Genomic DNA, 20790 nt, shown 5'->3' with positions numbered 1-20790 from the left:
GAAGAGGAGAAAAAAGAGATCAAAGCGGCATTTCATAGCTCATCCGGTCATCGAACGACGGACCAATGTTTTTCACCTTTCCCAACAAATCTCTTAGTCATTCGAAGGATGGGAATGAAGCTCTTGACTGCTTTCAGTGGCTGGATAGATATTATTTGCTTGCCGCCGTAGCCGCGGTATCCCTAAGCTGGGGCTCAAAGTGTCATTGTGGGGGGATAGGCTGTGGTCCTAGCACCGATGCAGGTAATATTTGGAGCTGAGGGGGCCTAGAAGCGGTGCGAGAACGATGATCAACATTCAGATCCTGGGACCTTCCAATGGTGGATTTTTTATTGTCAAGCATGCGAGCGGTTTCCTTCCGTGATGCTGTTGGGGTACTGCTACATAGTCACTTCTCAGGTTCGGTTCATTAGAAAGTTACTAACGGTGTGGGCCGCTTCGGGTCAGTCGCCACCACTACAAGGTAGTGTTGTCTATCGCCTACCTATTTTGGGGGGTTCGATCAAATTCCATTGCTATGTTCCAAATTTTGGGACATCTGGTAGGATCCATTGAAAGACAAACCAGCAGGACAGTCGAAGCGACCTCTCTACTGCTTACAGAGCCCAGTGCCTCCATGCAAGATCATATGCCGTCCAAGACACAGATGATAAGCGATCAGCTCAAATCAGATTGCTCGGATTCTCCCCGTACATGTATATACTGTGTATTATGGTTTTCTCTAGACTTAATAAATAAGGAATCCTGAATTTGAAAGCAGCAAACCGGCTTAGCGGGTCCCCCAGCCTTCTTGTAAAAAGCATAGTGAATCAAGTCTAATTTGATCAATTCTTCACGTGCCTACTTATGAGCAGTCCGTGGGCATGAAAAATATGATAAAGCTTGAACAAATTGACAGGGAAATCGCCAGAGCTATCACTTGAAGGAGGAGCATTGTGGGGTTTGTAGTTGATGTTTGCATGCAGAAATATATGTTTATGAAGGAGATCATACCTGTATCATTTTCGGAGCTGCTTGCCAACGATCAGATATATCTATCAATTTGCAACGAAAGCTGCTATAGGCCAGGAACAGGAAAAAGTTATCTACAATCTCATTACTTGATGCACTGTCTTCGGGGCACAAAACCTCCGCGGCGAGAAGCGCTGTTTACGGAGGTGGTCCGAGCGTCTCCAATTGACACCTTGCGCGTTCTCGACCGCAAACCAGCTGCCCGTCCATCACCACCAGCTCTCCAACTCCTTCCCTTCGATCAGGCCGCCCTCAGTCGAAGGAGTCTGGCTCAAAATCTCCAACATGCGTTTCTCCGCTACCACTCTCTTAGTTACCGCGCTGGGGTGGATCTCCGCCACGACCGCACACTCCATCCAGCTCAAGTCTCACTCACGGGAATGCTTTCACGAGAGCCTACACAAGGATGATTTGATGACTGTCACTTTCCAGGTTGGCGATCGGGAGTTCGGAGGCAGCGGGAACCTCGAGATTGATTTCTGGGTAGGTTCGCTTGGCCAATGCAGGTCGCGAGTTCCCCGGTGTTGGTGGCATCGAGCCCAGATGGCCACGACGACTGCATACGCATTGCAAAATTGAGCCATTGAAAGAAATATCGAACGATATCGGCGGCTAACTTGTCATATTCAATGCAGGTCGAGGACCCTCTCCGCAACCGACAGTACTACAAGCAAGCCATCTCCAACGAAGATTATTCGTTTACTGCGCACAGCGACGGCAAATACACCTACTGCTTCAGCAATGAAGGCTGGACTTCGAACTCGAAGGAAGTCTCCTTCAACGTCCATGGCATCGTCTACGTACCGGAGTCGGAGATGTCGCAGGATCCCTTGGAGGCGGAAGGTAAGAACACGATAGAGCAAGAATGCAACGAATGGATATTGTATGGAAGGACCGTGGGCTGATCCTTGGTATTCTGTTAGTTCGCAAACTGTCCGATGCTCTCGCGCAAGTTCGTGACGAGCAGTCGTACATTGTGGTCCGCGAGCGGGTTCACCGGAACACCGCAGAGAGCACCAACGGTCGCGTGAAGTGGTGGAGTATCTTTCAACTGGCTGTGGTGATCGGCGAGGGTATCTTTCAAGTGTGGTGGCTCAAGCGATTCTTTGAGGTAAGATATCCTGTCTCCGATGGCGAGCAATGGCAGGTTCGACGTTGGAATTGGTGGAAAAGGCGACTAATCTGCGTCGATACATCTAGGTCAAGCGTGTTGTTTAAATGCCTGCTATACCCGTCACCTTTTCCGCAAATAAGAAACATGCGACGTTGAACGTGGATGCGGTCTCGAGGAGTTTGGGTCTACGACGAGACATTGGATTTCTTTGCATGCCGCTGATCACCAGTGGTACTTCATGCCTCTTTATTTTTCTTCTATCTCACGACACTGTGTCATGCAAACATCCTTTGATAGCCTTTAATATACCTGTACCACCCCTCCGCGATCTAGCCGATTAGACCCAATGGAAATTGCTGCTGGTCATTGAATCTATATGGACGGAAAGTGTAGATCCTAATGGGACTAGAAATGTGTGCGGAAAAGTAGAAATGTACGAAGAAAAGGGACTGAGTGGAATACTAGGCAAAACACCAGGTGCCAGCAACGATTCCTTGAGACCAAACGAATCCCGCAGACTCGATTACTTAGTCCAGCCAGCTTTGAGAAACACAAGAGCGGCTCATGCCAAAAGGCACTGAATCCTCGGAAATTGCACAATCCTTACGACACCAGCCCCCCAAAGGAGAACACACATCCTTGTTTGCCCTTTGCCCTGGTCGGATGGACCCAGGGCACTGCTCAGCCTGTCCAGGGTTCTATACTCCTATCGCCCTGCCCCGCACTCCAACACCGATAGTCCGTCGTGTTCGGATTACTCCTCTTCTCCCCCGTCACAATTAAAAGCGATTCTGCTTGGTGGGTTGTTTTAACTCCTTCCGACGTAAGGAGCGTGGTTGTTGATCGACATCGTCTTGAAAACGCGGCCTACTGTTCCTGACTGCGTGACACCTTACATGACGTTGCTTGAGCAATAATTCCTCCCTTCTCTTCTCCATCTTCTCTCGCTCCTACCATGGCCTTCGACGATTTGCGAGAGAAAGGGCACCCTGGCAACAATCCCTTGAGCACATTGGAAGACTTGTTGTTCCACGTCTGCTGGCGCCGCCAGTCGTGCTCACAATGCCTGGCGGGTGATGTCGCGTGCAGCTGGTGCGCAATAGTAGGTTACACTGTTTATTTCATGTTTTTGATCGGGAAAATGCGCGACACGCTAGAGCGGCGTCACTCTCCGTCTCTGTATTGGGCCTATGACCTGCCGTTTCGCCTCTTTGTTGCCTGTGATTTTCAACGGTCCATGGGAGGATTTCAGTGGGACCCCCTTGCATGCTTTCCGATGGAATGAGGGCGTCTCAAGCTCGTCCCCTGGGCTCTTTCTGGCTAGGATCTGATTTGGAGCCTGGCTTGACGTGTCATGTTATACCACGTCCTTGGTGTCGTCCTTCTATTAATATTGCGCCGTTTTTTTGCCCCTACGGATTGCTGACTTGGGATGGTAGTCTGCTACTTGTGTCCCAAATCCTGCACGGCTGCCTATTTTAGCACCACTCGGTTCTGCTCAGATCTGCCCACTGGGCCCAAAAGAGAGATGGGAGCTCCGTGCATTACCATTTGGATGTAATGCTAGCACGTTGACTGTCCTATCTATTGCAGTGGCTATCTTGGGAACACTGGCGGCAATTGCCGTCGGCTCTGGCGTTGTTTACATTGCGCAAGGCGTACGATGCCGTTGGAAGGAGGCGGAGTATGAGCGCTTAGATGACCGAGGACAGGGGTCGGCATGGGGTGGCTTGTTTCATTGCAGATGGCTTGTCTCATTGGCTCATCAAATCCGACCAAATCAGGCACAGAAGCAGGGTCAGTGTCGGAGACAAGGTGTGATTGAAGAGGGACCAGATGAGGGTGAGGAGACCCGACCTCTGTTAGAGTAGACAGAGATCGATGTTGCTTCAGTGGCTCGATGAAACATGAACGGAATGAGTCGAACTATTTTGCTTGATGAGCATTCTTCTAATCGTCTAATAGTGTCTAGACTAGTTGAAGTATTACTTTCCTGAAGCTATCATATGACTCTGTGATCCCCGAGTTCTGGAAGTAGGTGGGAAGACCATAAACCAATGAACTATGCTCGATGCTATACGGATTTAGACTGTGATAGACTCGATAATACCTCGGACAATAACTGCCAGATCATCGACCGCTCGCTTTCCCCGGGGAACGACATGACCGCCGCCGTGATCGAAGAGATCTGCGGTGTCGGGATCGCACATATTGTACAACGCCATTGACGCATCGATGAACGGGTCGGCGGCACCCACAACGTGGCATGTGGGAATGTTGATAATCTCATCGTCGGCGATATCATCAATGAGCAGATGCGCACCGGTAACCGTGTCCATTGGCGGCCATCCGCAGACGAAGATGGCGTATTTGAGGCGAGGTATCCGACCAGTCGCTTTTCGTCTCTTTTCTTCTTCCATGAGCAACGAGGCGGCTACCTTGGCACCCTCGGAATAGCCGATGATCCCCTCGATATCACCCTCACTGTCTAAAATGTCAATCAATCGCTCCAAGGCGGCCCGAATGCTGGAGAAGGTGGGCTGATTGGCCATGTCTAAAGCGGATCTCATTGATGCCTCCGGGGTGTTGCGCTTAGGGAAGTCGCATAGATTGAACTTGATGGATTCCGGGTTATCGACTTCCAAGAAGGTATAATGGGGTGGTGGCCCGAAAAACCCCCCATATTCCTGTGGCAAGTGAACTCGATTCGTTCCCTGTGTGAAGAAAAAACTAGCGTCTCCAGTTGACTTCAGAGCGTCGCAGAATGGCCCTGGAGACCCACAACGGGCGTTGCCGTTAACATTTGCATCTTCCCCATGGATCGTGCTTGCCGGACAACTAGTTGGACTTACCGAGTTGAGTTTGGAAAGCCTGCAGGATTTCAAATAGTTAGCCGTGGTTCATCCACAGTTAGGGTATGACCGAATGATTCAATACCTTTGCAGTGCAAAAGCCCCCGGGTAAGCATAGAAACTTCATTGCGGCGTTTTTCTTTTCTGAATGCCTAGAACCGCTCGGTCTAACTCGTTTAACAGCTGATCAATGAAGAAGGAAAATGGCAAGCCAGATTTAAAATACAATATCCTCTGAATCTCCAGAGCAAACGACTGACGCGCGAAATTCGCCGGACAATAATGCCACCTGGAATCCCTTGCGAGGGCCGGAAAGAAATTTGCCCCTGCGCTGGAATGTGGAGGCCCTCACTTTAGCAAGGGCGGCTCTGAAGTACCATCAGGATCTGTTTCACTAAAACGGGTCAAGCTCTAGGAATATGGGGGAGAGAGTCGGGCTACACGACGAGATCGTCTGATCTGATCTACGGTACTAGACTCACCCTGTGGGACCTCGCGACTGATGCACTGCACTCCTTCAGTTCTGTCTCTCTTTGTGTCGGTTCCTCTATTGAGTTGCGTGACCAAGCAAAACGGCATGGGCCTCTAATTAGAAGTAATTCCCTGCTCCCTTGTGAAAAGAGCTTGCCACTGAGAAAGATCGGCAATCGCGAAGTTGGTTGTTATGCAAGGGCATTCTTCCATTCCAAAACAAGCGTGATCTTGATCGCTCTTTTGTCCTTCCGTCGTCCTGTTGGCGATTATACCAAGCTTCTTCGACGGTTGATCAGTGAACATACTTCCACTATATATCCATTTTTACCATTTACACCGGCGCATTCTTTTTCTTCTTGTGACTCTTGTCGGATGCTGATGTCGGCATCTATATTGGTGTACAAATTTGATTCTTGGACAGCCGGCTGCAAGCGCATTCTCTAGAGAATGCATCTTCAGCCACCCTCTGGGTCTGGTACGCCAGTTATCAATGGCACCAACGGGGTGAGCGAGGGCGAGGATGCCTCGGGAGATCCTCCCAAGAAAATGGCCATTATCGGTATGGCTTGTCGTCTACCGGGACAAGTGACGACCGCCGATGAATTCTGGGATCTCTGCTCCAGAGGACGAAGTGCCTGGTCTCCGATCCCGAAAGAACGATTCAACGCCGATGGCTTCTACCACCCTAATCCGGACCGAGCTGGTTCGCTGAACCCGGCGGGCGCGCACTTTTTGCAGGAGGATGTCGGACTCTTCGATGCGCCATTCTTTAATATTACGCTTCAAGAAGCGCGCACACTCGATCCACAACAGCGGATACTCCTCGAATGTACCTACGAAGCGCTGGAAAATGCCGGCATCTCAAATCGATCGATTGCCGGGACGGACGTGGGAGTATTTGTCGGCTCGTCATTTGCCGACTACGAGCTCAACAATACACGCGACATGGAAGCCGCCGCAATGTATGCAGCAACAGGAACCGCGACTGCGCTGCAGTCAAATCGCATATCATATTACTTCGATCTTCATGGGCCAAGTCTCACGATCGACACAGCGTGCTCATCTAGCTTGACGGCTCTTCATCTTGCAAGCCAAAGCATCAAAAACGGAGAGTGTTCAATTGCAATTGTGGCAGGGTGCCATCTGAATCTGATCCCAGAGTCATTCATCTCCATGACACGGGCTAGGTAAGAGCGGGCAAGAGAACGGAGCAAGGATTGGATGACGCTAATGCTATTGATGTTGCAGGTTGTTGGCAGAATCAGGCAAGTCATACGCATTCGACTCGAGAGGAACAGGTTTTGGCCGCGGTGAAGGTGCGGCGTGTATCATTTTGAAGTCCTTGGAGGATGCGGAAGCTGCAAACGATGCTATCAGATCTGTGATCGTGAATAGCGGAGTCAATCAGGATGGCCGGACGAGAGGTATCTCGATGCCGAGTGGTGCAGCTCAGGAAGCTTTAATTCGCCAAGTCTACAAATCAGCAAGAATAGACCCTTCCCTAGTTGGCTATGTTGAAGCGCATGGAACAGGAACAAAGGTTGGGGATCCTATTGAGGCGACCGCCCTGAACGCAGTGTTTGGGAAAGGCAGGACTTCACGGCAGCCGCTACTTGTGGGCTCTGTTAAGTCCAATATCGGGCATTTGGAAGGTTCAAGCGGGCTTGTCTCGGTAATCAAGACAGCATTGATGCTTGAACGAGGATTTGTGTTGCCGAATTGCAATTTCGAGACAGCCAATGCCGAGATACCTATGGAGAAATGGAACATGAAGGTGAGTTTATAATACAAGATCCCAAATCAGATACCTGTTTAGCTGACCAACCTTATGTCAAAGATACCAAGGAAGTTGCAGGCTTGGCCTCGGGGTCAATTATATGCCAGTGTGAATAATTTCGGGTTCGGCGGAACCAATGCTCACATTATCATGGAGCGTGGGCCTAGACATGAGGGTGAAGGCACTGACAACAAGGATCCTTTGACCCGAAAGCTCTACGTTGTATCAGGCTATGACAAGCAAGCTGTAGTCCAGATGGCGAAAGGAGTCGGGGCTTACCTTGACCTCCATCCGCCCATGTTTGCCGACACATTAATGGACAAATTGGCCTATACCCTTGGGGAACGAAGAAGCTTTTTCCCCTGGCGTCTAGCTGCTACTTCCCCCTCTCATCATGACTTGATCGCTGCCTTTTACAACAACGCGGACCCCGTTCGATCTTCACGGGAGCCATCAATTGGATTTGTATTCACCGGACAGGGGGCTCAATGGCAAGGCATGGGAAAAGAGCTTCTGGACACCTACCCAATCTTCAATGCGACTATGAGAGCTGTCGATAGCTGTTTGAAATCCCTCGGAGCTGCGTTCTCGATCATCGGTATGCATCCAATTTACTCCCAGCCAGGGCTTCTCAGTCGAGACTTTCTAACTCAAGGTCGCAGATGAAATACGACTAACTGATCCCCAAAAGGGCTCTATGTCTGCGGCCTACATGAGTCAACCGGCCTGTACAGGCATTCAACTTGCACTTGTGGATCTTTTGTCGTCGTGGAATATTCACCCCAAAGCTGTTGTTGGTCATTCCAGTGGAGAGATCGCTGCGGCATATGCTGCGGGGATTTTATCTGTCGAGGAATGTGTCCGGATCGCCTACTACCGTGGCGTGGCCGCAAATATGCTAGCAAAGGATGAGACGGTGCAAGGGGCTATGCTGGCGGTCGGTGCGAGTGCAGGCGAAATCCAACAAATCTTGAATGCGATACGTGGCCAACGGGCTGTGATCGCCTGTGTGAACAGCGGCTCCAGCGTGACTCTTTCTGGAGACCGAGATGTCATCAGCGACCTTCAAATGGCTCTCGACAAGGAAGGAATCTTTACTCGACAACTTCATGTCGATGTTGCGTACCATTCCCACCACATGATGAAGGTCGCAGAACAGTATCAGTCGCTTCTTGGGGAGATCGCACCTCGAAATTCGGAGATTCCGTTCCACTCTACAGTGCGCGGGAAGCAAGTCACTGGGAGTTCACTTGATGCTTCATACTGGGTCGCTAATCTTGTATCACGAGTGGAATTCGTCAAAGGTGTTCAAAGTCTTCTCAATGCTGAGATATCGAACGAACAGATTAATACTTTGGTTGAGATTGGGCCTCATCCTGCCCTCCAGACACCTGTGAAGGATATTGCCCGATTGCATGCTCCTGATAGAGCGCTTCAATTCGGTCATACTCTCAATAGAAAGCTTGATGCGATTGAGGCTGTTCAGCAGCTCGCAGCGTCATTGTTCATGCAAGGCATGACGACGCTCAATTTTCAAGCAATCAATTTCCCTAACATGGTCATAACGAAGAGAAAACCCAACGTCCTCATAAACCTACCTTCTTATCCATGGAATCATTCAGAGAAGTATTGGTTCAGTTCAAGATTATGTGACAATCTGTTTCACCGGCAATTCCCGCGCAATGACTTGCTCGGTTCGCTGTGCATGGAAAATATGGACCTAGAGCCTCGATGGAGGAACATAATTCGCGCAGATGACCAACCATGGGTCCGTCAACACCGGGTTCATGGGACTACTATCTATCCTATGACCGGATTCATAGCCATGGCAATGGAAGCGATATCACAACAGGCGCAATTGCATCATCTGGCTCCTGCGCGAATTGAACTTCGCGATATTCATATCGACCGTGTTCTCACAATCCCTGAAAACTCTGGAATAGAGACTATGCTCAGTCTAAGACCTTGTCGAAGTGAGGCTCCGGGAAGATCGATACTCGGCTGGCATGAGTTCCGCATCTTCTCTTGGGCCGAAGGCCGATCATGGGATCAGCATTGTAAGGGCTTCGTGATGATAGAAGAGTCTAAAGAAGTGAATCCCGTCGATGGAATCCGGCAACGCATTGCGATCGATCAAAGCATTGCACGGAGAGTAAAAGCCAACCGCGATGCATGTATCAGACCTGTTGACAGCAAAGCACTTTATGAGAATATTGCCGCCGGGGGTGTGGATTACGGTCCTCTTTTCCAGGGTCTCTCTGATATCACGGTAGGCCCAAATAAGCAAGCAAATGCCAGCTTTTGCATACCTAACACCAAGACTTGCATGCCGCAAGAGTACGAGACTGGACATATTCTTCACCCTTCGACCCTTGACATTTTCTGCCAGGTAATGTGGGTTCTTCAAGGCTATGGGCAGCCCGGAATTAAGACAACCTACGTACCTTCGCATGTTAAGAGGCTCTCCGTATCCCTAGATGAGAGCTTCACCACTGGCACCAAAATGGAAATTTCGGGGTACATGTCAGGTTTCGAGTCCGCGAGTAACCCTGAGAGCAATTCCATTCTTGCAACCCTTCCAGAGAGGGCTGATCGTTTGGTAATTGAGCTTCATGGAATGACTTTGGTGCCCGTCTCTAATGACATCAAAGGACACAAGGAAAATGCTCCTGACCCCATCTGCTATAAGCTTCACTGGGAACCCTGCTTTGACTTTCTATCAGAGGAGATGTATCGTCAACTTCCACGCATTGAAACTGGAGATGGTCGAGGGGATGAAAGAATGCACATGGTGGACTCGGTAGCAGAGCATTACCTGCGTCAGGTACTCCGCTCTGTTCCCGAAGAGGAGATCTCAACCTTCGAGCCTCATCACCAACAGTTTTATCGCTGGGCCCAACGCACCTGCCAAAGCTCCATCACGACAGATGATCTAAATCCGGAAATAATTGAACGGACAAGGCGTTTCACTGGCGCTGGTGAATTGACTTGTGCCGTTGGCAAGCTTCTCCCCGACATACTCAGAGGAAAGGTTGATGCTTTGACGGTCTTGCTCGAGGACGATATGCTTAGCAAGTACTATGAACATGTTGATAGCGTGCGTGAATCATACGCAAACGCCTCCATTTGTATTGACAAAATGGCCCACCAATTCCCTGAGATGAACATACTTGAAATTGGAGCAGGAACTGGGGGAGCTACCTTGCCGATTCTTCAAAGCCTGGGTGGGCATGAAGCAGGGTCAACGCCGCGTTTTTCCCACTATACGTATACCGATATTTCTCCAGGTTTCTTTGAGAAGGCGAAGGCCAAATTTGCCAGCTGGGGTCATTTGATGAAGTACCAGACTCTCGATATTTCAACTGATCCAACTGCCCAGGGATGTATAGCCGGTAGCTTTGACCTGGTTATTGCGTGCAATGTTCTCCATGCCACCTCTGACATCAACCAAACCATGAAAAACATTCGATCTCTTTTAACCCCCGGTGGCAAACTCATGCTTATCGAAGAGACCAACCCTCGACCAAGACATTTCCCATTCGCGCTGCTACCTGGTTGGTGGCTGGCAAATGATACGATTCGAAAAGAGGGACCTCTCCTTACCAAAAACGGATGGAATGATGTGATGAATAGCAACGGTTTCTCTGGGATTGACATATGCCTTGAAGAGTTTCCTGGTGCTGTCCACCAGGCAGGTTGCTTGATGATCACCACTGCAAACGCCACCAAAGTGGGCCCAACAAGCCCCGGAGATATTGTCATCATTGGGACGGAAATCCTTGGTAGTCTGTCCCTCCTCAGTCTTGAATCGGGCTTGAAAGAAATGACCGGTGTTGCTCCTGTGACTATGACAGAAATGGACAACACTGATTTGTCTGGAAAATGGTGTGTCTTCCTGGAAGGCATGGATCAGTCTGTGCTTTCAAGTCTCACACCAGAGAGGTTTCAAGAGATCCAAAAGCTGGTCAGTCAAACAAGAGGGCTTCTGTGGCCGGTCCGACACACCAAATCTGATCCTCATTCTCTGGGGGCCAACATGGTTATTGGCCTAGCGCGCACCGTTCGATCAGAAACTGGGCTGCAATTTGCTACGCTAGATTTGGGTGCTAAAGAGGGCATTTCTGATGCTGAAGCTGTGGCTCAAATGCTCAAGGTCTTCGACAGAGTCTTTTGTCGGAAATCTGTGCTCACGGATGGCGATATGGAATTTGTCATTCGCGATGGATATGTCTCTGTTCCTCGTTTGATTGATAACCATGTCCTCAATCGAAGTGTCCAACTAGAGACTTCGGATGATGCGCCACCACAAATGCAACTGTTCAAGCAGACCCGTGCATTGAAGCTCACCACAGGAGATAGTCGGGTGCTTGATGAGTTATATTTCACGGACGATTCTTCCTATAATGATACTCTACCCGAGGATTATATCGAGATCCGAGTTTCCTGCACGGGCCTCAATTTCAGAGACGTGCTCATGGCAATGGGTCAACTTCGTGGTGATAAGCTTGGCCAAGAGTGCAGTGGAATTGTTACCCGTGTTGGCGCTGCAGTATATAACTTTGCAACCGGAGATCGGGTCTGTGCTATGTCTCCCGGGTCGCTGTCAACCTTTACTCGCTGTTCGGCGTCGTGTGCCTGGATAATCCCCGATAGTATGTCCTTTGAGATTGCCGCATCCATTCCTGCTGTATTCTGCACCGCCTATTATTCACTAATCGACCTGGGTCGATTGAGCCGCGATGAGACTGTTCTGATCCACGCGGCAGCAGGCGGTGTCGGACAAGCTGCCATAATCATCGCGCAGAAGGTTGGGGCAAAGATATTCGCCACGGTTGGAAGTTCAGAAAAGAAGAAGTTCTTGATGGAAACCTACGGGCTGAATGACGACCAGCTTTTCTTTAGTCGTGACACTTCTTTTGCCAAAGGCATCATGGAAGCCACGGATGGTGAGGGTGTAGATGTTGCCCTGAACTCCTTGAGCGGTGACGCTCTTCAGGCGACATTTGAATGTGTTGCCCCTTTTGGAAGATTTATCGAACTTGGAAAGCGTGACATTACGCAAAACTCTGGCCTTGAAATGTCCCATTTTAACCAGAATGTGTCATTTTCATCGGTGGACCTGGGCATGGTCCGGGAAAAGCGTCCAAAATTGACAAGACGATTGCTCCGTGACTCGTTCCAGCTATTTATCGACTCCAACGCGCAAAATCGTTGGACTGTCACATCTCTTCCAATCTCGGATGTCGAGAACGGCTTCCGCGCATTGCAAGGTGGTCAGGTCATTGGAAAGATTGTTGTTCAAATGACAGACAATGCCATGGTCAAGGTACATTCACTATAATCACAGGATCCATGGGTATCTGCTAAAAATGATATCTAGGTTCACCCAGCAAGAAAGGATGAGTCCCTTCTCGAAGAAAACGCAACGTATATCATCGTCGGAGGGACGAGTGGTATTGGTCTCGATATTGCCAGCTGGATGCCACAAAAAGGGGCACGGCATCTTGTCCTTATCTCCAGAAGTGGTGCTGGAACTGAATTTTCTCAGAGAATCGTTCAAACTCTTATGAATGAGGGAGTCACAGTGGAAATTTGTCGCAGTGATATTTCAGACAAGGAAAGTGTCGATAAGAACTTGACTCCGCTATTATCTCGCATGCCTCCAGTGCGCGGGGTGATATTTGGAGCAATGGTTCTGAGAGTAAGTGTAATCCAGTCCCTTTGTTAAAGACATCACTAACCAGTTTTTAGGACACTCTATTTGAAAAAATTAGCTTCGATGATTATGCAACTGTTATGAGGCCTCGGGTGCACGGTATTTGGAACCTACAGCGCACGTTGAACAACACGAAAAATGAGAACTTGGACTTCTTTATTAATCTGTCTTCTGCTGCAAGTTTTGTAGGCAACATGGGACAGTCGCCCTACGCAGCAAGCGGAACGTTCATGTCAGCATTAACGCAATACCCAGAGGTTTCCAAAATTCCATTCACGACAATTGACCTACCCATTGTGCGAGGTGTTGGCTACTTAGCTGACGACCAGAAACGTGCCCAAATTTCTGCTCAGCTTGGAACAAAGTCCGTGGATGCGAATGACATTCGTGGCCTTGTCACAGTTGCAATTCGAAGGGAGATGCGAGACACTTGCGACGATCATTGCGTTGTTGGATTTGATGGCGTGAAAACACAACCCATCACAGAACAGCCATTCTGGGTACATGATACCAAATTAGCTCAATTGCTTCGCTTATCCACACTTGCCAGTGCTGCTTCTCTTGCCGAGAGCGGTCCACAAGCCGGTGCAGCGATATCTCCTGCAACTGCCATTAAACGGTCCAGAGATTATCAGGCGGCCCAAGCAGTTGTCGTTACTGCATTTCTGGATAAGATATCCAGCATTCTTATGCGACCATTCGAGGAGCTGGATCCTGCTGCGCCGATTTCTGTCTATGGATTGGACTCGCTGGTAGCAATTGAGATTAGAAACTGGATCACACGAGAACTGGAGACCAATCTCCAGATCCTCGAAATTCTCACCAGTGATTCGGTATATTCACTCGCAGAACATATTTTGAAGAAATCCGGTATCCTCACTCAGGAGGTGAAAAAGGATTGGGCCCTTGAATGAGGCATACTTTGAACTTTGAACATTGCTCGTTGGCTTAAAGTATGTATTTTACACAGTATGTTATGTATTTGGCTTTTTCTCGAACAAAGATTGTGGTGCTCCTCGTGCTTCCTTTGTCATCTTGTTACTGTACGAAGTACAAGGGGCCAGCACCTTCACCTCCATATACTGGATTGCGAACTTTCGCGATACTCTCACTTTATCCAGTCAATCAATATCTTTACTTTGTCTCAATTCCATAGCTCGCAGTTTTCGTTTTGGATTCCCTTAAGACTCTATGACGTAGTCCAAGAATCTGAATCAGATTGAGAGTATCGCTATGAAGTTTCCTGGTAATAAATATCATGGTTTACACCCAGTTTCACATCAAAGAAGAATTTATAATGGTCTCAAGTCACATTTTCCGAAGAAGCAAGGTTGCTAATCACATTAAATCAAAGCACGTTGCTATTATCTAGAAGAGTCAAATGTGGTTGACTGTGCAACTATGGCATTAAGGCAACAGTTTGAAAACACCCAGGGGTTTAGATCATGATCACAAATTATCATCACAACTATTACTGAATATCTTCGACAAAAGACATAATTTAAACAGACCGAAGGGCCAGAGAATCCTCTGGGTTAGAGCATGGTGAATGAGAAGTGTTCTTTTCAACCACGTATAAATCTGACAGAGCTCCACGCCAAGGTATACACCGGGAATTCCTTTTTTGGATAAAACGATTATCAATTACTATATTCCCAAAAATATGCCAAATGGCTCACCTTGAGATTCTAGACCTGTAGACGTGTACCAGGACGATCAAGAAATGTTTGCTGGAGAGGTCCGCTGAGTGCAGTCGAATGGCTCATCGATAAACCAAGTGTTGTGCTGTGAATCATAGACAATCGGATACTTCGAGTTGGTATCGCATAGCTGATCGATCTGGGAGCCATTTCCAGAGCTAATGGTAAACCAGTAAAGATTGGTGTCCGGGCGGATCTTCTCACATTTGTAAAAGAAGCCAATAACGCCGGGACCGAAGACATCACTGCGGAAGTCAACGGCAATTTTCTTATTAAGATTGATGTTATCGCAGTCCTCTTTCATGCCCTGGACACTTGTTTCGTTCGCCTGCCTGGAGGTATATCCCTTGGCCGTATGAGTTCCGTTTGCCGACCAGGTGAACATCGGCAAGGATACCGATTCCGCAATGGAGCTCAGTAGCAGACTGTTAGGTACTGTCATGGTTGCATAGCAACTGGTGCTACCAGCGAGGAGACCTAAGGCCTTGATAAGAATGGATGATTTCATGGTGGAGTGGATTTTCAACGACCAAGAAGTATAAAGATGTTGCCAGCGTCCGCTCAAATTTCCGGGGCACTCTGACTACTTTATAAATTCCCCAGATCGGAGGTACATTGTTGTCTAAAACACCCCGACCTTACTAAATGGAGTCTGTGGAGAGGCCATAAGAATGATGTAAACGGGCAGGTGGATGACCCAGGCTCTCGCACAGCTGGAAATGGACGTGTTACGCGCGCTTAATAATACTTGGAAGGGATGGGCCGCTTTGGGACAATTGATCTCCATAGAACGGGCCAGCCTGGTTGGTGACCATGGCTCCACACGCATGGACTTGCTTTCTTTATTTTCGATCTACCGCGGGGAGAATTGCCCCGGATTGAACTCTTCATGGTATTGGGAACATTGCTAAGAATCAAAAACAGTCAAGAAACAATACAGATAAGCAGTCGGCCCGTCATATTTTCTACAGAAAGATGACTACCAACTACCACAAACATAATGGCACTCTCATTATTATACGAAGGGTTTCCACTGTTGCTCGCACCATTCCCATAACTTTGTACCGTATCCCTGGCCGCCTTGTTCGGTGGGAGTCATGGCGTAGATTATATCTTTCCGGGGACAGGTCTCCTCAGCTCGAACCCGACCCCAGGGAATGACATAAGCGTTGTTGGCGTCCTGGGAAAGCTCTGGTGAGAGACCAGCATACAGCTCTGTGTAGGCTCCAAGTTTTACTTCGTGGAGCAATGGGTTGACGAAAAGCATAGCAACCGCTGACGTCCCACCATATGTCCCAGCCTTACAGTTGCCAGGGTTCTGTACAACACTCATAATTCCGTCTTTGCCATAACGCCGACCAAATTCACGTCCGAGCATCCAAGTACCTGCCTTCGAGATGCCATAGTTCTGGGTTCGGTCAGGGGTGCCAGTTTCCAGGTGATTGAAGTCGATGCCATTTTTCGGAGTGGCGCCCTCTGCAAGGTAGCTGGAAGTCCACACGACCCGGGCCGAGCCTGAGCCCCCGGAGGCCGTGGAAGCGCGAAGTTGTGGAAGAAGAAGCTCACTAAACAGCAATGTGGCCACGCAGTGGATGCCCATCATGGGTTCAAGCCCTTGTTCCGTTCTGTCACCAATTTGTACGAGATTAGCGCCGGCCCCGGCATTATTCCATAGAACATCCAGCTTTGATTCCAGCTCGGCAAACGTTGTAGCCGCTCTTTTCACCGATCGGAGATCACTAAGGTCCAGATGAAGGAATTTGAATTCCCCAGGGTTATCAGGTGATGGTGATGAAGTCGTGATGGCCTCAATCGCGGCCTCAGCCTTTGCCTATCCGAATCGATACAGATCAACGCTCAATGCACCGGTCCCTATAGTTTCTTGCACGTACTTGTGTCCTCGAGGCCATGTAGATGGTTGCGCCCGTGCCATAGAGCATCTTGCATAATTCAAAGCCAATTCCAGTGTTGCCTCCCGTTACAATGAATACGCGGCCCTTTTGAGATAAAACATTTTCCTCGGTGAATGCTGGTGGCGGAGGGAAAAATTGCGACCATACATTGCGAATTGAGACGAACGGCATTGCTTTCAGTGTGAGGAGGTGAATTGAAACGGACACAGGGGGCGAGAACTTGATCTGACGGTTGTCCGCAGGAATGCTGGTCTCTTAAATGGAATTGCCCAAACACCTCAAAGGATTGAACATCTATTCCTTAACTTGGCTAAGCCGCAGCCTTGCGTTAGTTAGAATCGCGTACTCACACTGCGGGTGTAGGAATCTCGGTCAAGTGTCGTCCGAAATTTCGACCGCACCCACTCCTAAGGTTGGGGCTGGAGAAAGAGTCAGCCCTCAAATTATACGCGATCATTTCCAGTCGCCAAAGACCTGGATTTCCTCAAAAATGGTTTATATTCAAATACAATATTATTACAAAACCACTTGAGCCCTTTTGGTCCTATAGCAACTTTACTCTATGAGCTTCTGTGAGTCGAAAGCTTCTCATTGCCAAACGTACGTATATTGCCAAACATATAATTCCGCCATGTCTCCTTGACGCGACCTCATAATATTAGATTTGATTCCGTCGTTCGCATATCGATTTGATCAAGGAGAGGCTGATGTAGTGCTTATTCTACCCTTGATCCTAGAAATATCCATTATACTTAACTCTACCAGTTAACAGCCATTTCATCTACTTATATGCCCGCTGCGGTCTCAACCACACGTCCGCAGGGTGACAAAGAGGAGTAGAGTAGGTGGTCAGGTAGGAAGCAAAAAGGTTTGTGAACTGAGCTCCTCTTCTACCCTGTAACCTAAACGTAGTGTATACCTTGATATGAACCTCAAATGGGGTCAACTTTGTCCGCACTAGTCATGTATTGATAGGACAAAGAAAATTTGTGCATAAAAAGTTAAGATCGAATTGAAACAAGAAAATTGCAGAAAACCCTTTCCAGCCATCTGGTTTGCCGCCACCTTATACATCGAAGGCTTCTCCTTAGCGTGATTCTGAGGTTGTGTTTACACGTACAAAGTGAGTTGGTGGCCCCAACAGCTTCTTAATTGTGTTCATGATAATAGAATATGATGTCTTTTCTCTGTCCATGGCGATCCAATGGCATGTTGATTTTAATCAGATATAAGGTATGCCTTGTTTGGTTCAAGTATCGAAGATCACCTATCATGGAACAGCGAAGAAGAAGAAGAAGAAGAAGAAGAAGAAGAAGAAGAAGAATAAGAATATCATTGAACTGTCATATGAAGTCGGATTGTAATCTTTAGTTGATTCTCAGGTCTGGTATTTCAACCCCTGTGGCGCTTTATCTGGGGAGATTTCATCGCCCGACCCATCCGCAGGTGATAGGAGATGCTCGGCTTTGATCATGGATGGGGGCCAATTAGAATCCCGACCACTATCACTACCTCTGACCGAAAGATTCACAAACTTTAGTGAATCGGCTCGTGATACCAGGGCCATATGCGGCTTCTTTCCTGAAATCGAAGGATGTGGATCCGCTAACATGTGTTTGGTGAGGCTTCCCGATCTGAGCGACCCGCCGCTTTTGCGATCTACGGCTGGCTCAATAAGTAATCTCGGCATTATTCCAGATTTGCCAGGCATTTTGAGTTTGAGGAAGGGGGATTGCAACGACTAAAGTCCATACGTCGAGACCATGGCTAATTTTACAAAGTAATGAGATTCTAAAGCAGCGAGAGGCGAGACGTAAAAGGGAAAGAAGAAGCCAACCACGATCGATTAACCAAGGTTGAGGAACGCGGAGACCTCCGACAAACCCTATTCAACTCCATAGAACTTTATTCAACATCTCTTATAAGTCTGCCATGGAGATCTCCGAAAGGATTTATCTTCTCAATCTTACTGACTGATAACCACTTTTGGGGATTGATATGATGTACAGTTTATAACCCTTCAACATACGGGCTGTTCGTCGCATGTCCCTGGGCAGCGGCTTCATCGTGCCATGATCGTGTGGCTGGGGAAATGAACCAGCCAACTTTCATTTACCATCATGACTCTTTCAGCAAGAAAGTCATCATATGACACTGGTTCACAATTGCTTAGGGATGTCTGGGCTCTAACCGCAATCGGCATTCTGGTCCTTGTTTTGAGGATCATTGCGAAATTAAGGATTGGGAAGTTTGGACCAGATGATATGCTTATGACTTTTGCCTTGGTCAGTAAAACCCCTTTACCATCGGGAAGTGATGCTTTTGGTGAAAGACGGCGAGCGTCATTGCGTGTGGCCTAACATCCCATTCAACACTAGTGCTTAGCAACGATCGGATCGATTATGATCACGCTTGCTATCAAGCAAGGTTTCGGCCAGGAGGTGTCCGAAATTGACACATCGAAGGTATCCAAGATTATTCTGCACGACTATCTCGCGCAAACGTTCGGACTAGCGGGTGGAGCCCTTGGTCGCATATCCTTTATTGTGTTCATCATCGGGCTTCTGGTGCAAAGATTATCCCAGCGAGTTATATTATGGGTACTGGTGGTCCTTCAAGTGATTATCAACGGAATGTTTATAATTATAATTTTTGTCCAGTGCCCTGGTCACGAATCTGCGATCTGGGACCATTACGGAAAGGAAATGTGCTGGAACTTGCATGTTCAAGCTTACTATGGTTACTTCCAAGGAGGTCAGGCAAGGAGACATCAATCCCACCAACTGTTGCCAATATGCTAACCTTATGAATGATGGTAAAGCCTTCAATTCAGCAACTGATCTTTTCCTTGCAGTTTTTTCAACGTGCATATTCTGGAACTTGAACTTAAAATTGCGAGTTAAGCTCGGCCTAGTCACGTTGCTAGGGCTGGGAATTTTGTGAGTTGTCACTCGGGTTTGGCTTTTACCCATTGGGCTTGGAGACTGACGTGAAGTATTTCTAGTGCAATGATTGCGGCGATCATCAAGACGGTACAAACTCGGGTCCTTGCGACATCAGACAGTGATCCAACGATTGCCACCATAAATTATGACCGTTGGCTCTACATTGAGACCTATTTGGTAATCATCACAGCCTCTATCCCATGTATCAAGTCTTTGGTTCGATCTAGAAATGGCAGAAAGATCACAAGCAGAGATACACACGAACTCAGTTCACGTTGCGCAAATAGCACGGCGCATACTTTAAGGACCAGAAGACGTGATTCCTCAAGTGATGGAAAAAGAATTATGGACGTGTCGGAAGGCGATATCAGTCATGATGATGTGTCCAGGAGGGAGGGTAGTACTGAGAGTCCTGATTCAGGGCAGTCTCGAGAGTCTTTCATTGTCTGTGTGTAGGAGATTGTCTCGAAGGATAATGTGTCAATGCGTCGAATGTTATGATGTTACGATTGAGGCCCAGGAAATCATATGCAGGAAATTTTTATGCCCCACCAACGAAGCCAACGCAGCTGAAGATGTAAAGCTAACCTTCACTCATCGCTAGGAAAGCTGCACAAATAAATAACGCCCTTTGAGAAACTCCTGTAGTCTTTTCTGCGCTCATACGATTAAAAGCGTGAATAGCGCACCCACAGACGATAGACTGACATAGCGATGCTCATAGTCCTATGATACTTGTTGGCTCGATGAGGCTGGGGGACTTGTCGTAAAAGATCGAGGATAAGTAGGAATGTTTATCTCGGTGCAAAATTAAGCAGGGGGATGATTGTAATCACCATCCTTTGTCCCCGAAGCCCGTTAAGTGATGCTGAATGGCATACAAGTCAGATGTTCATACAGTAATTTATATCTCAATGTGGAACTTTATGGGAAGAGGGTAAGATTGAACCCTTGCTCGGGAATGATGAATGGCGGATAATGAAATAGTTCAATCGGTATCATTGTGTTTTTGGGTGGGGGGGCACATTGAATTTGGCTCTGAATGTCCAAGCTCAGTGTGGCATGCTTTCGATCATGAAAGGAGTCAACCAAGCCAGAACAAGAACCAAGGAGCCGAAATCTATTCTTGATGAGTGGATACACTAGCAAAATCAGACGCATTCGACGATCTAGCAATTGCACTGATCGATCTTCTCTCTACTGCTCGGACTAGGACACATAAGTATAATTTTTTTAGAATACAGCATTTAGATTTAGGGAAGAAGTACTTCCATAGTACCTCCGATCA

The 20790-nt window shown here is 48.0% G+C and overlaps 7 protein-coding genes across 7 annotated transcripts; 4 read left to right on the top strand and 3 right to left on the bottom strand.

Annotated features, from left to right (window-relative positions):
* Positions 1-1296: 1296 nt before the first annotated feature.
* On the top strand, positions 1297-2229 carry N7462_005366 (p24 family protein; the record flags this gene model as incomplete). Its single annotated transcript, XM_057077084.1, has 4 exons — positions 1297-1494; positions 1647-1854; positions 1935-2122; positions 2212-2229. 4 exons carry the CDS (start codon positions 1297-1299, stop codon positions 2227-2229), a joined length of 612 nt encoding a protein of 203 aa, XP_056932664.1.
* An 851-nt stretch (positions 2230-3080) lies between these two features.
* On the top strand, positions 3081-3921 carry N7462_005365 (uncharacterized protein; the record flags this gene model as incomplete). Its single annotated transcript, XM_057077083.1, has 2 exons — positions 3081-3227; positions 3565-3921. Coding segments are annotated over 2 exons (504 nt in total), but the record flags the coding sequence as incomplete, so codon positions are not given.
* A 288-nt stretch (positions 3922-4209) lies between these two features.
* On the bottom strand, positions 4210-5104 carry N7462_005364 (uncharacterized protein; the record flags this gene model as incomplete). The annotated part of the gene is made up of 3 exons (XM_057077082.1): positions 4210-4895; positions 4978-4996; positions 5063-5104. 3 exons carry the CDS (start codon positions 5102-5104, stop codon positions 4210-4212), a joined length of 747 nt encoding a protein of 248 aa, XP_056932662.1.
* A 794-nt stretch (positions 5105-5898) lies between these two features.
* Positions 5899-13858, top strand: N7462_005363 (type I polyketide synthase; the record flags this gene model as incomplete). Its single annotated transcript, XM_057077081.1, has 6 exons — positions 5899-6638; positions 6700-7225; positions 7289-7826; positions 7891-12554; positions 12609-12929; positions 12980-13858. The coding sequence occupies 6 exons, from the start codon at positions 5899-5901 to the stop codon at positions 13856-13858; spliced, it is 7668 nt and encodes a 2555-aa protein (XP_056932661.1).
* Positions 13859-14660: 802 nt separating this feature from the next.
* Positions 14661-15152, bottom strand: N7462_005362 (uncharacterized protein; the record flags this gene model as incomplete). Its single annotated transcript, XM_057077080.1, has 1 exon — positions 14661-15152. The coding sequence occupies one exon, from the start codon at positions 15150-15152 to the stop codon at positions 14661-14663; it is 492 nt and encodes a 163-aa protein (XP_056932660.1).
* A 507-nt stretch (positions 15153-15659) lies between these two features.
* On the bottom strand, positions 15660-16728 carry N7462_005361 (uncharacterized protein; the record flags this gene model as incomplete). Its single annotated transcript, XM_057077079.1, has 2 exons — positions 15660-16475; positions 16537-16728. 2 exons carry the CDS (start codon positions 16726-16728, stop codon positions 15660-15662), a joined length of 1008 nt encoding a protein of 335 aa, XP_056932659.1.
* Positions 16729-18677: 1949 nt separating this feature from the next.
* On the top strand, positions 18678-19949 carry N7462_005360 (uncharacterized protein; the record flags this gene model as incomplete). The annotated part of the gene is made up of 4 exons (XM_057077078.1): positions 18678-18842; positions 18936-19311; positions 19379-19496; positions 19562-19949. Coding segments are annotated over 4 exons (1047 nt in total), but the record flags the coding sequence as incomplete, so codon positions are not given.
* Positions 19950-20790: the final 841 nt, after the last annotated feature.

Source organism: Penicillium macrosclerotiorum (genome assembly GCF_028827735.1).
Source record: "Penicillium macrosclerotiorum strain IBT 26536 chromosome Unknown utg000006l_segment0_segment0, whole genome shotgun sequence".
Lineage (NCBI taxonomy): Eukaryota > Fungi > Ascomycota > Eurotiomycetes > Eurotiales > Aspergillaceae > Penicillium > Penicillium macrosclerotiorum.
Note: the sequence above shows the minus strand (reverse complement) of the source record. Positions and strands in the feature narration are given on the sequence as shown.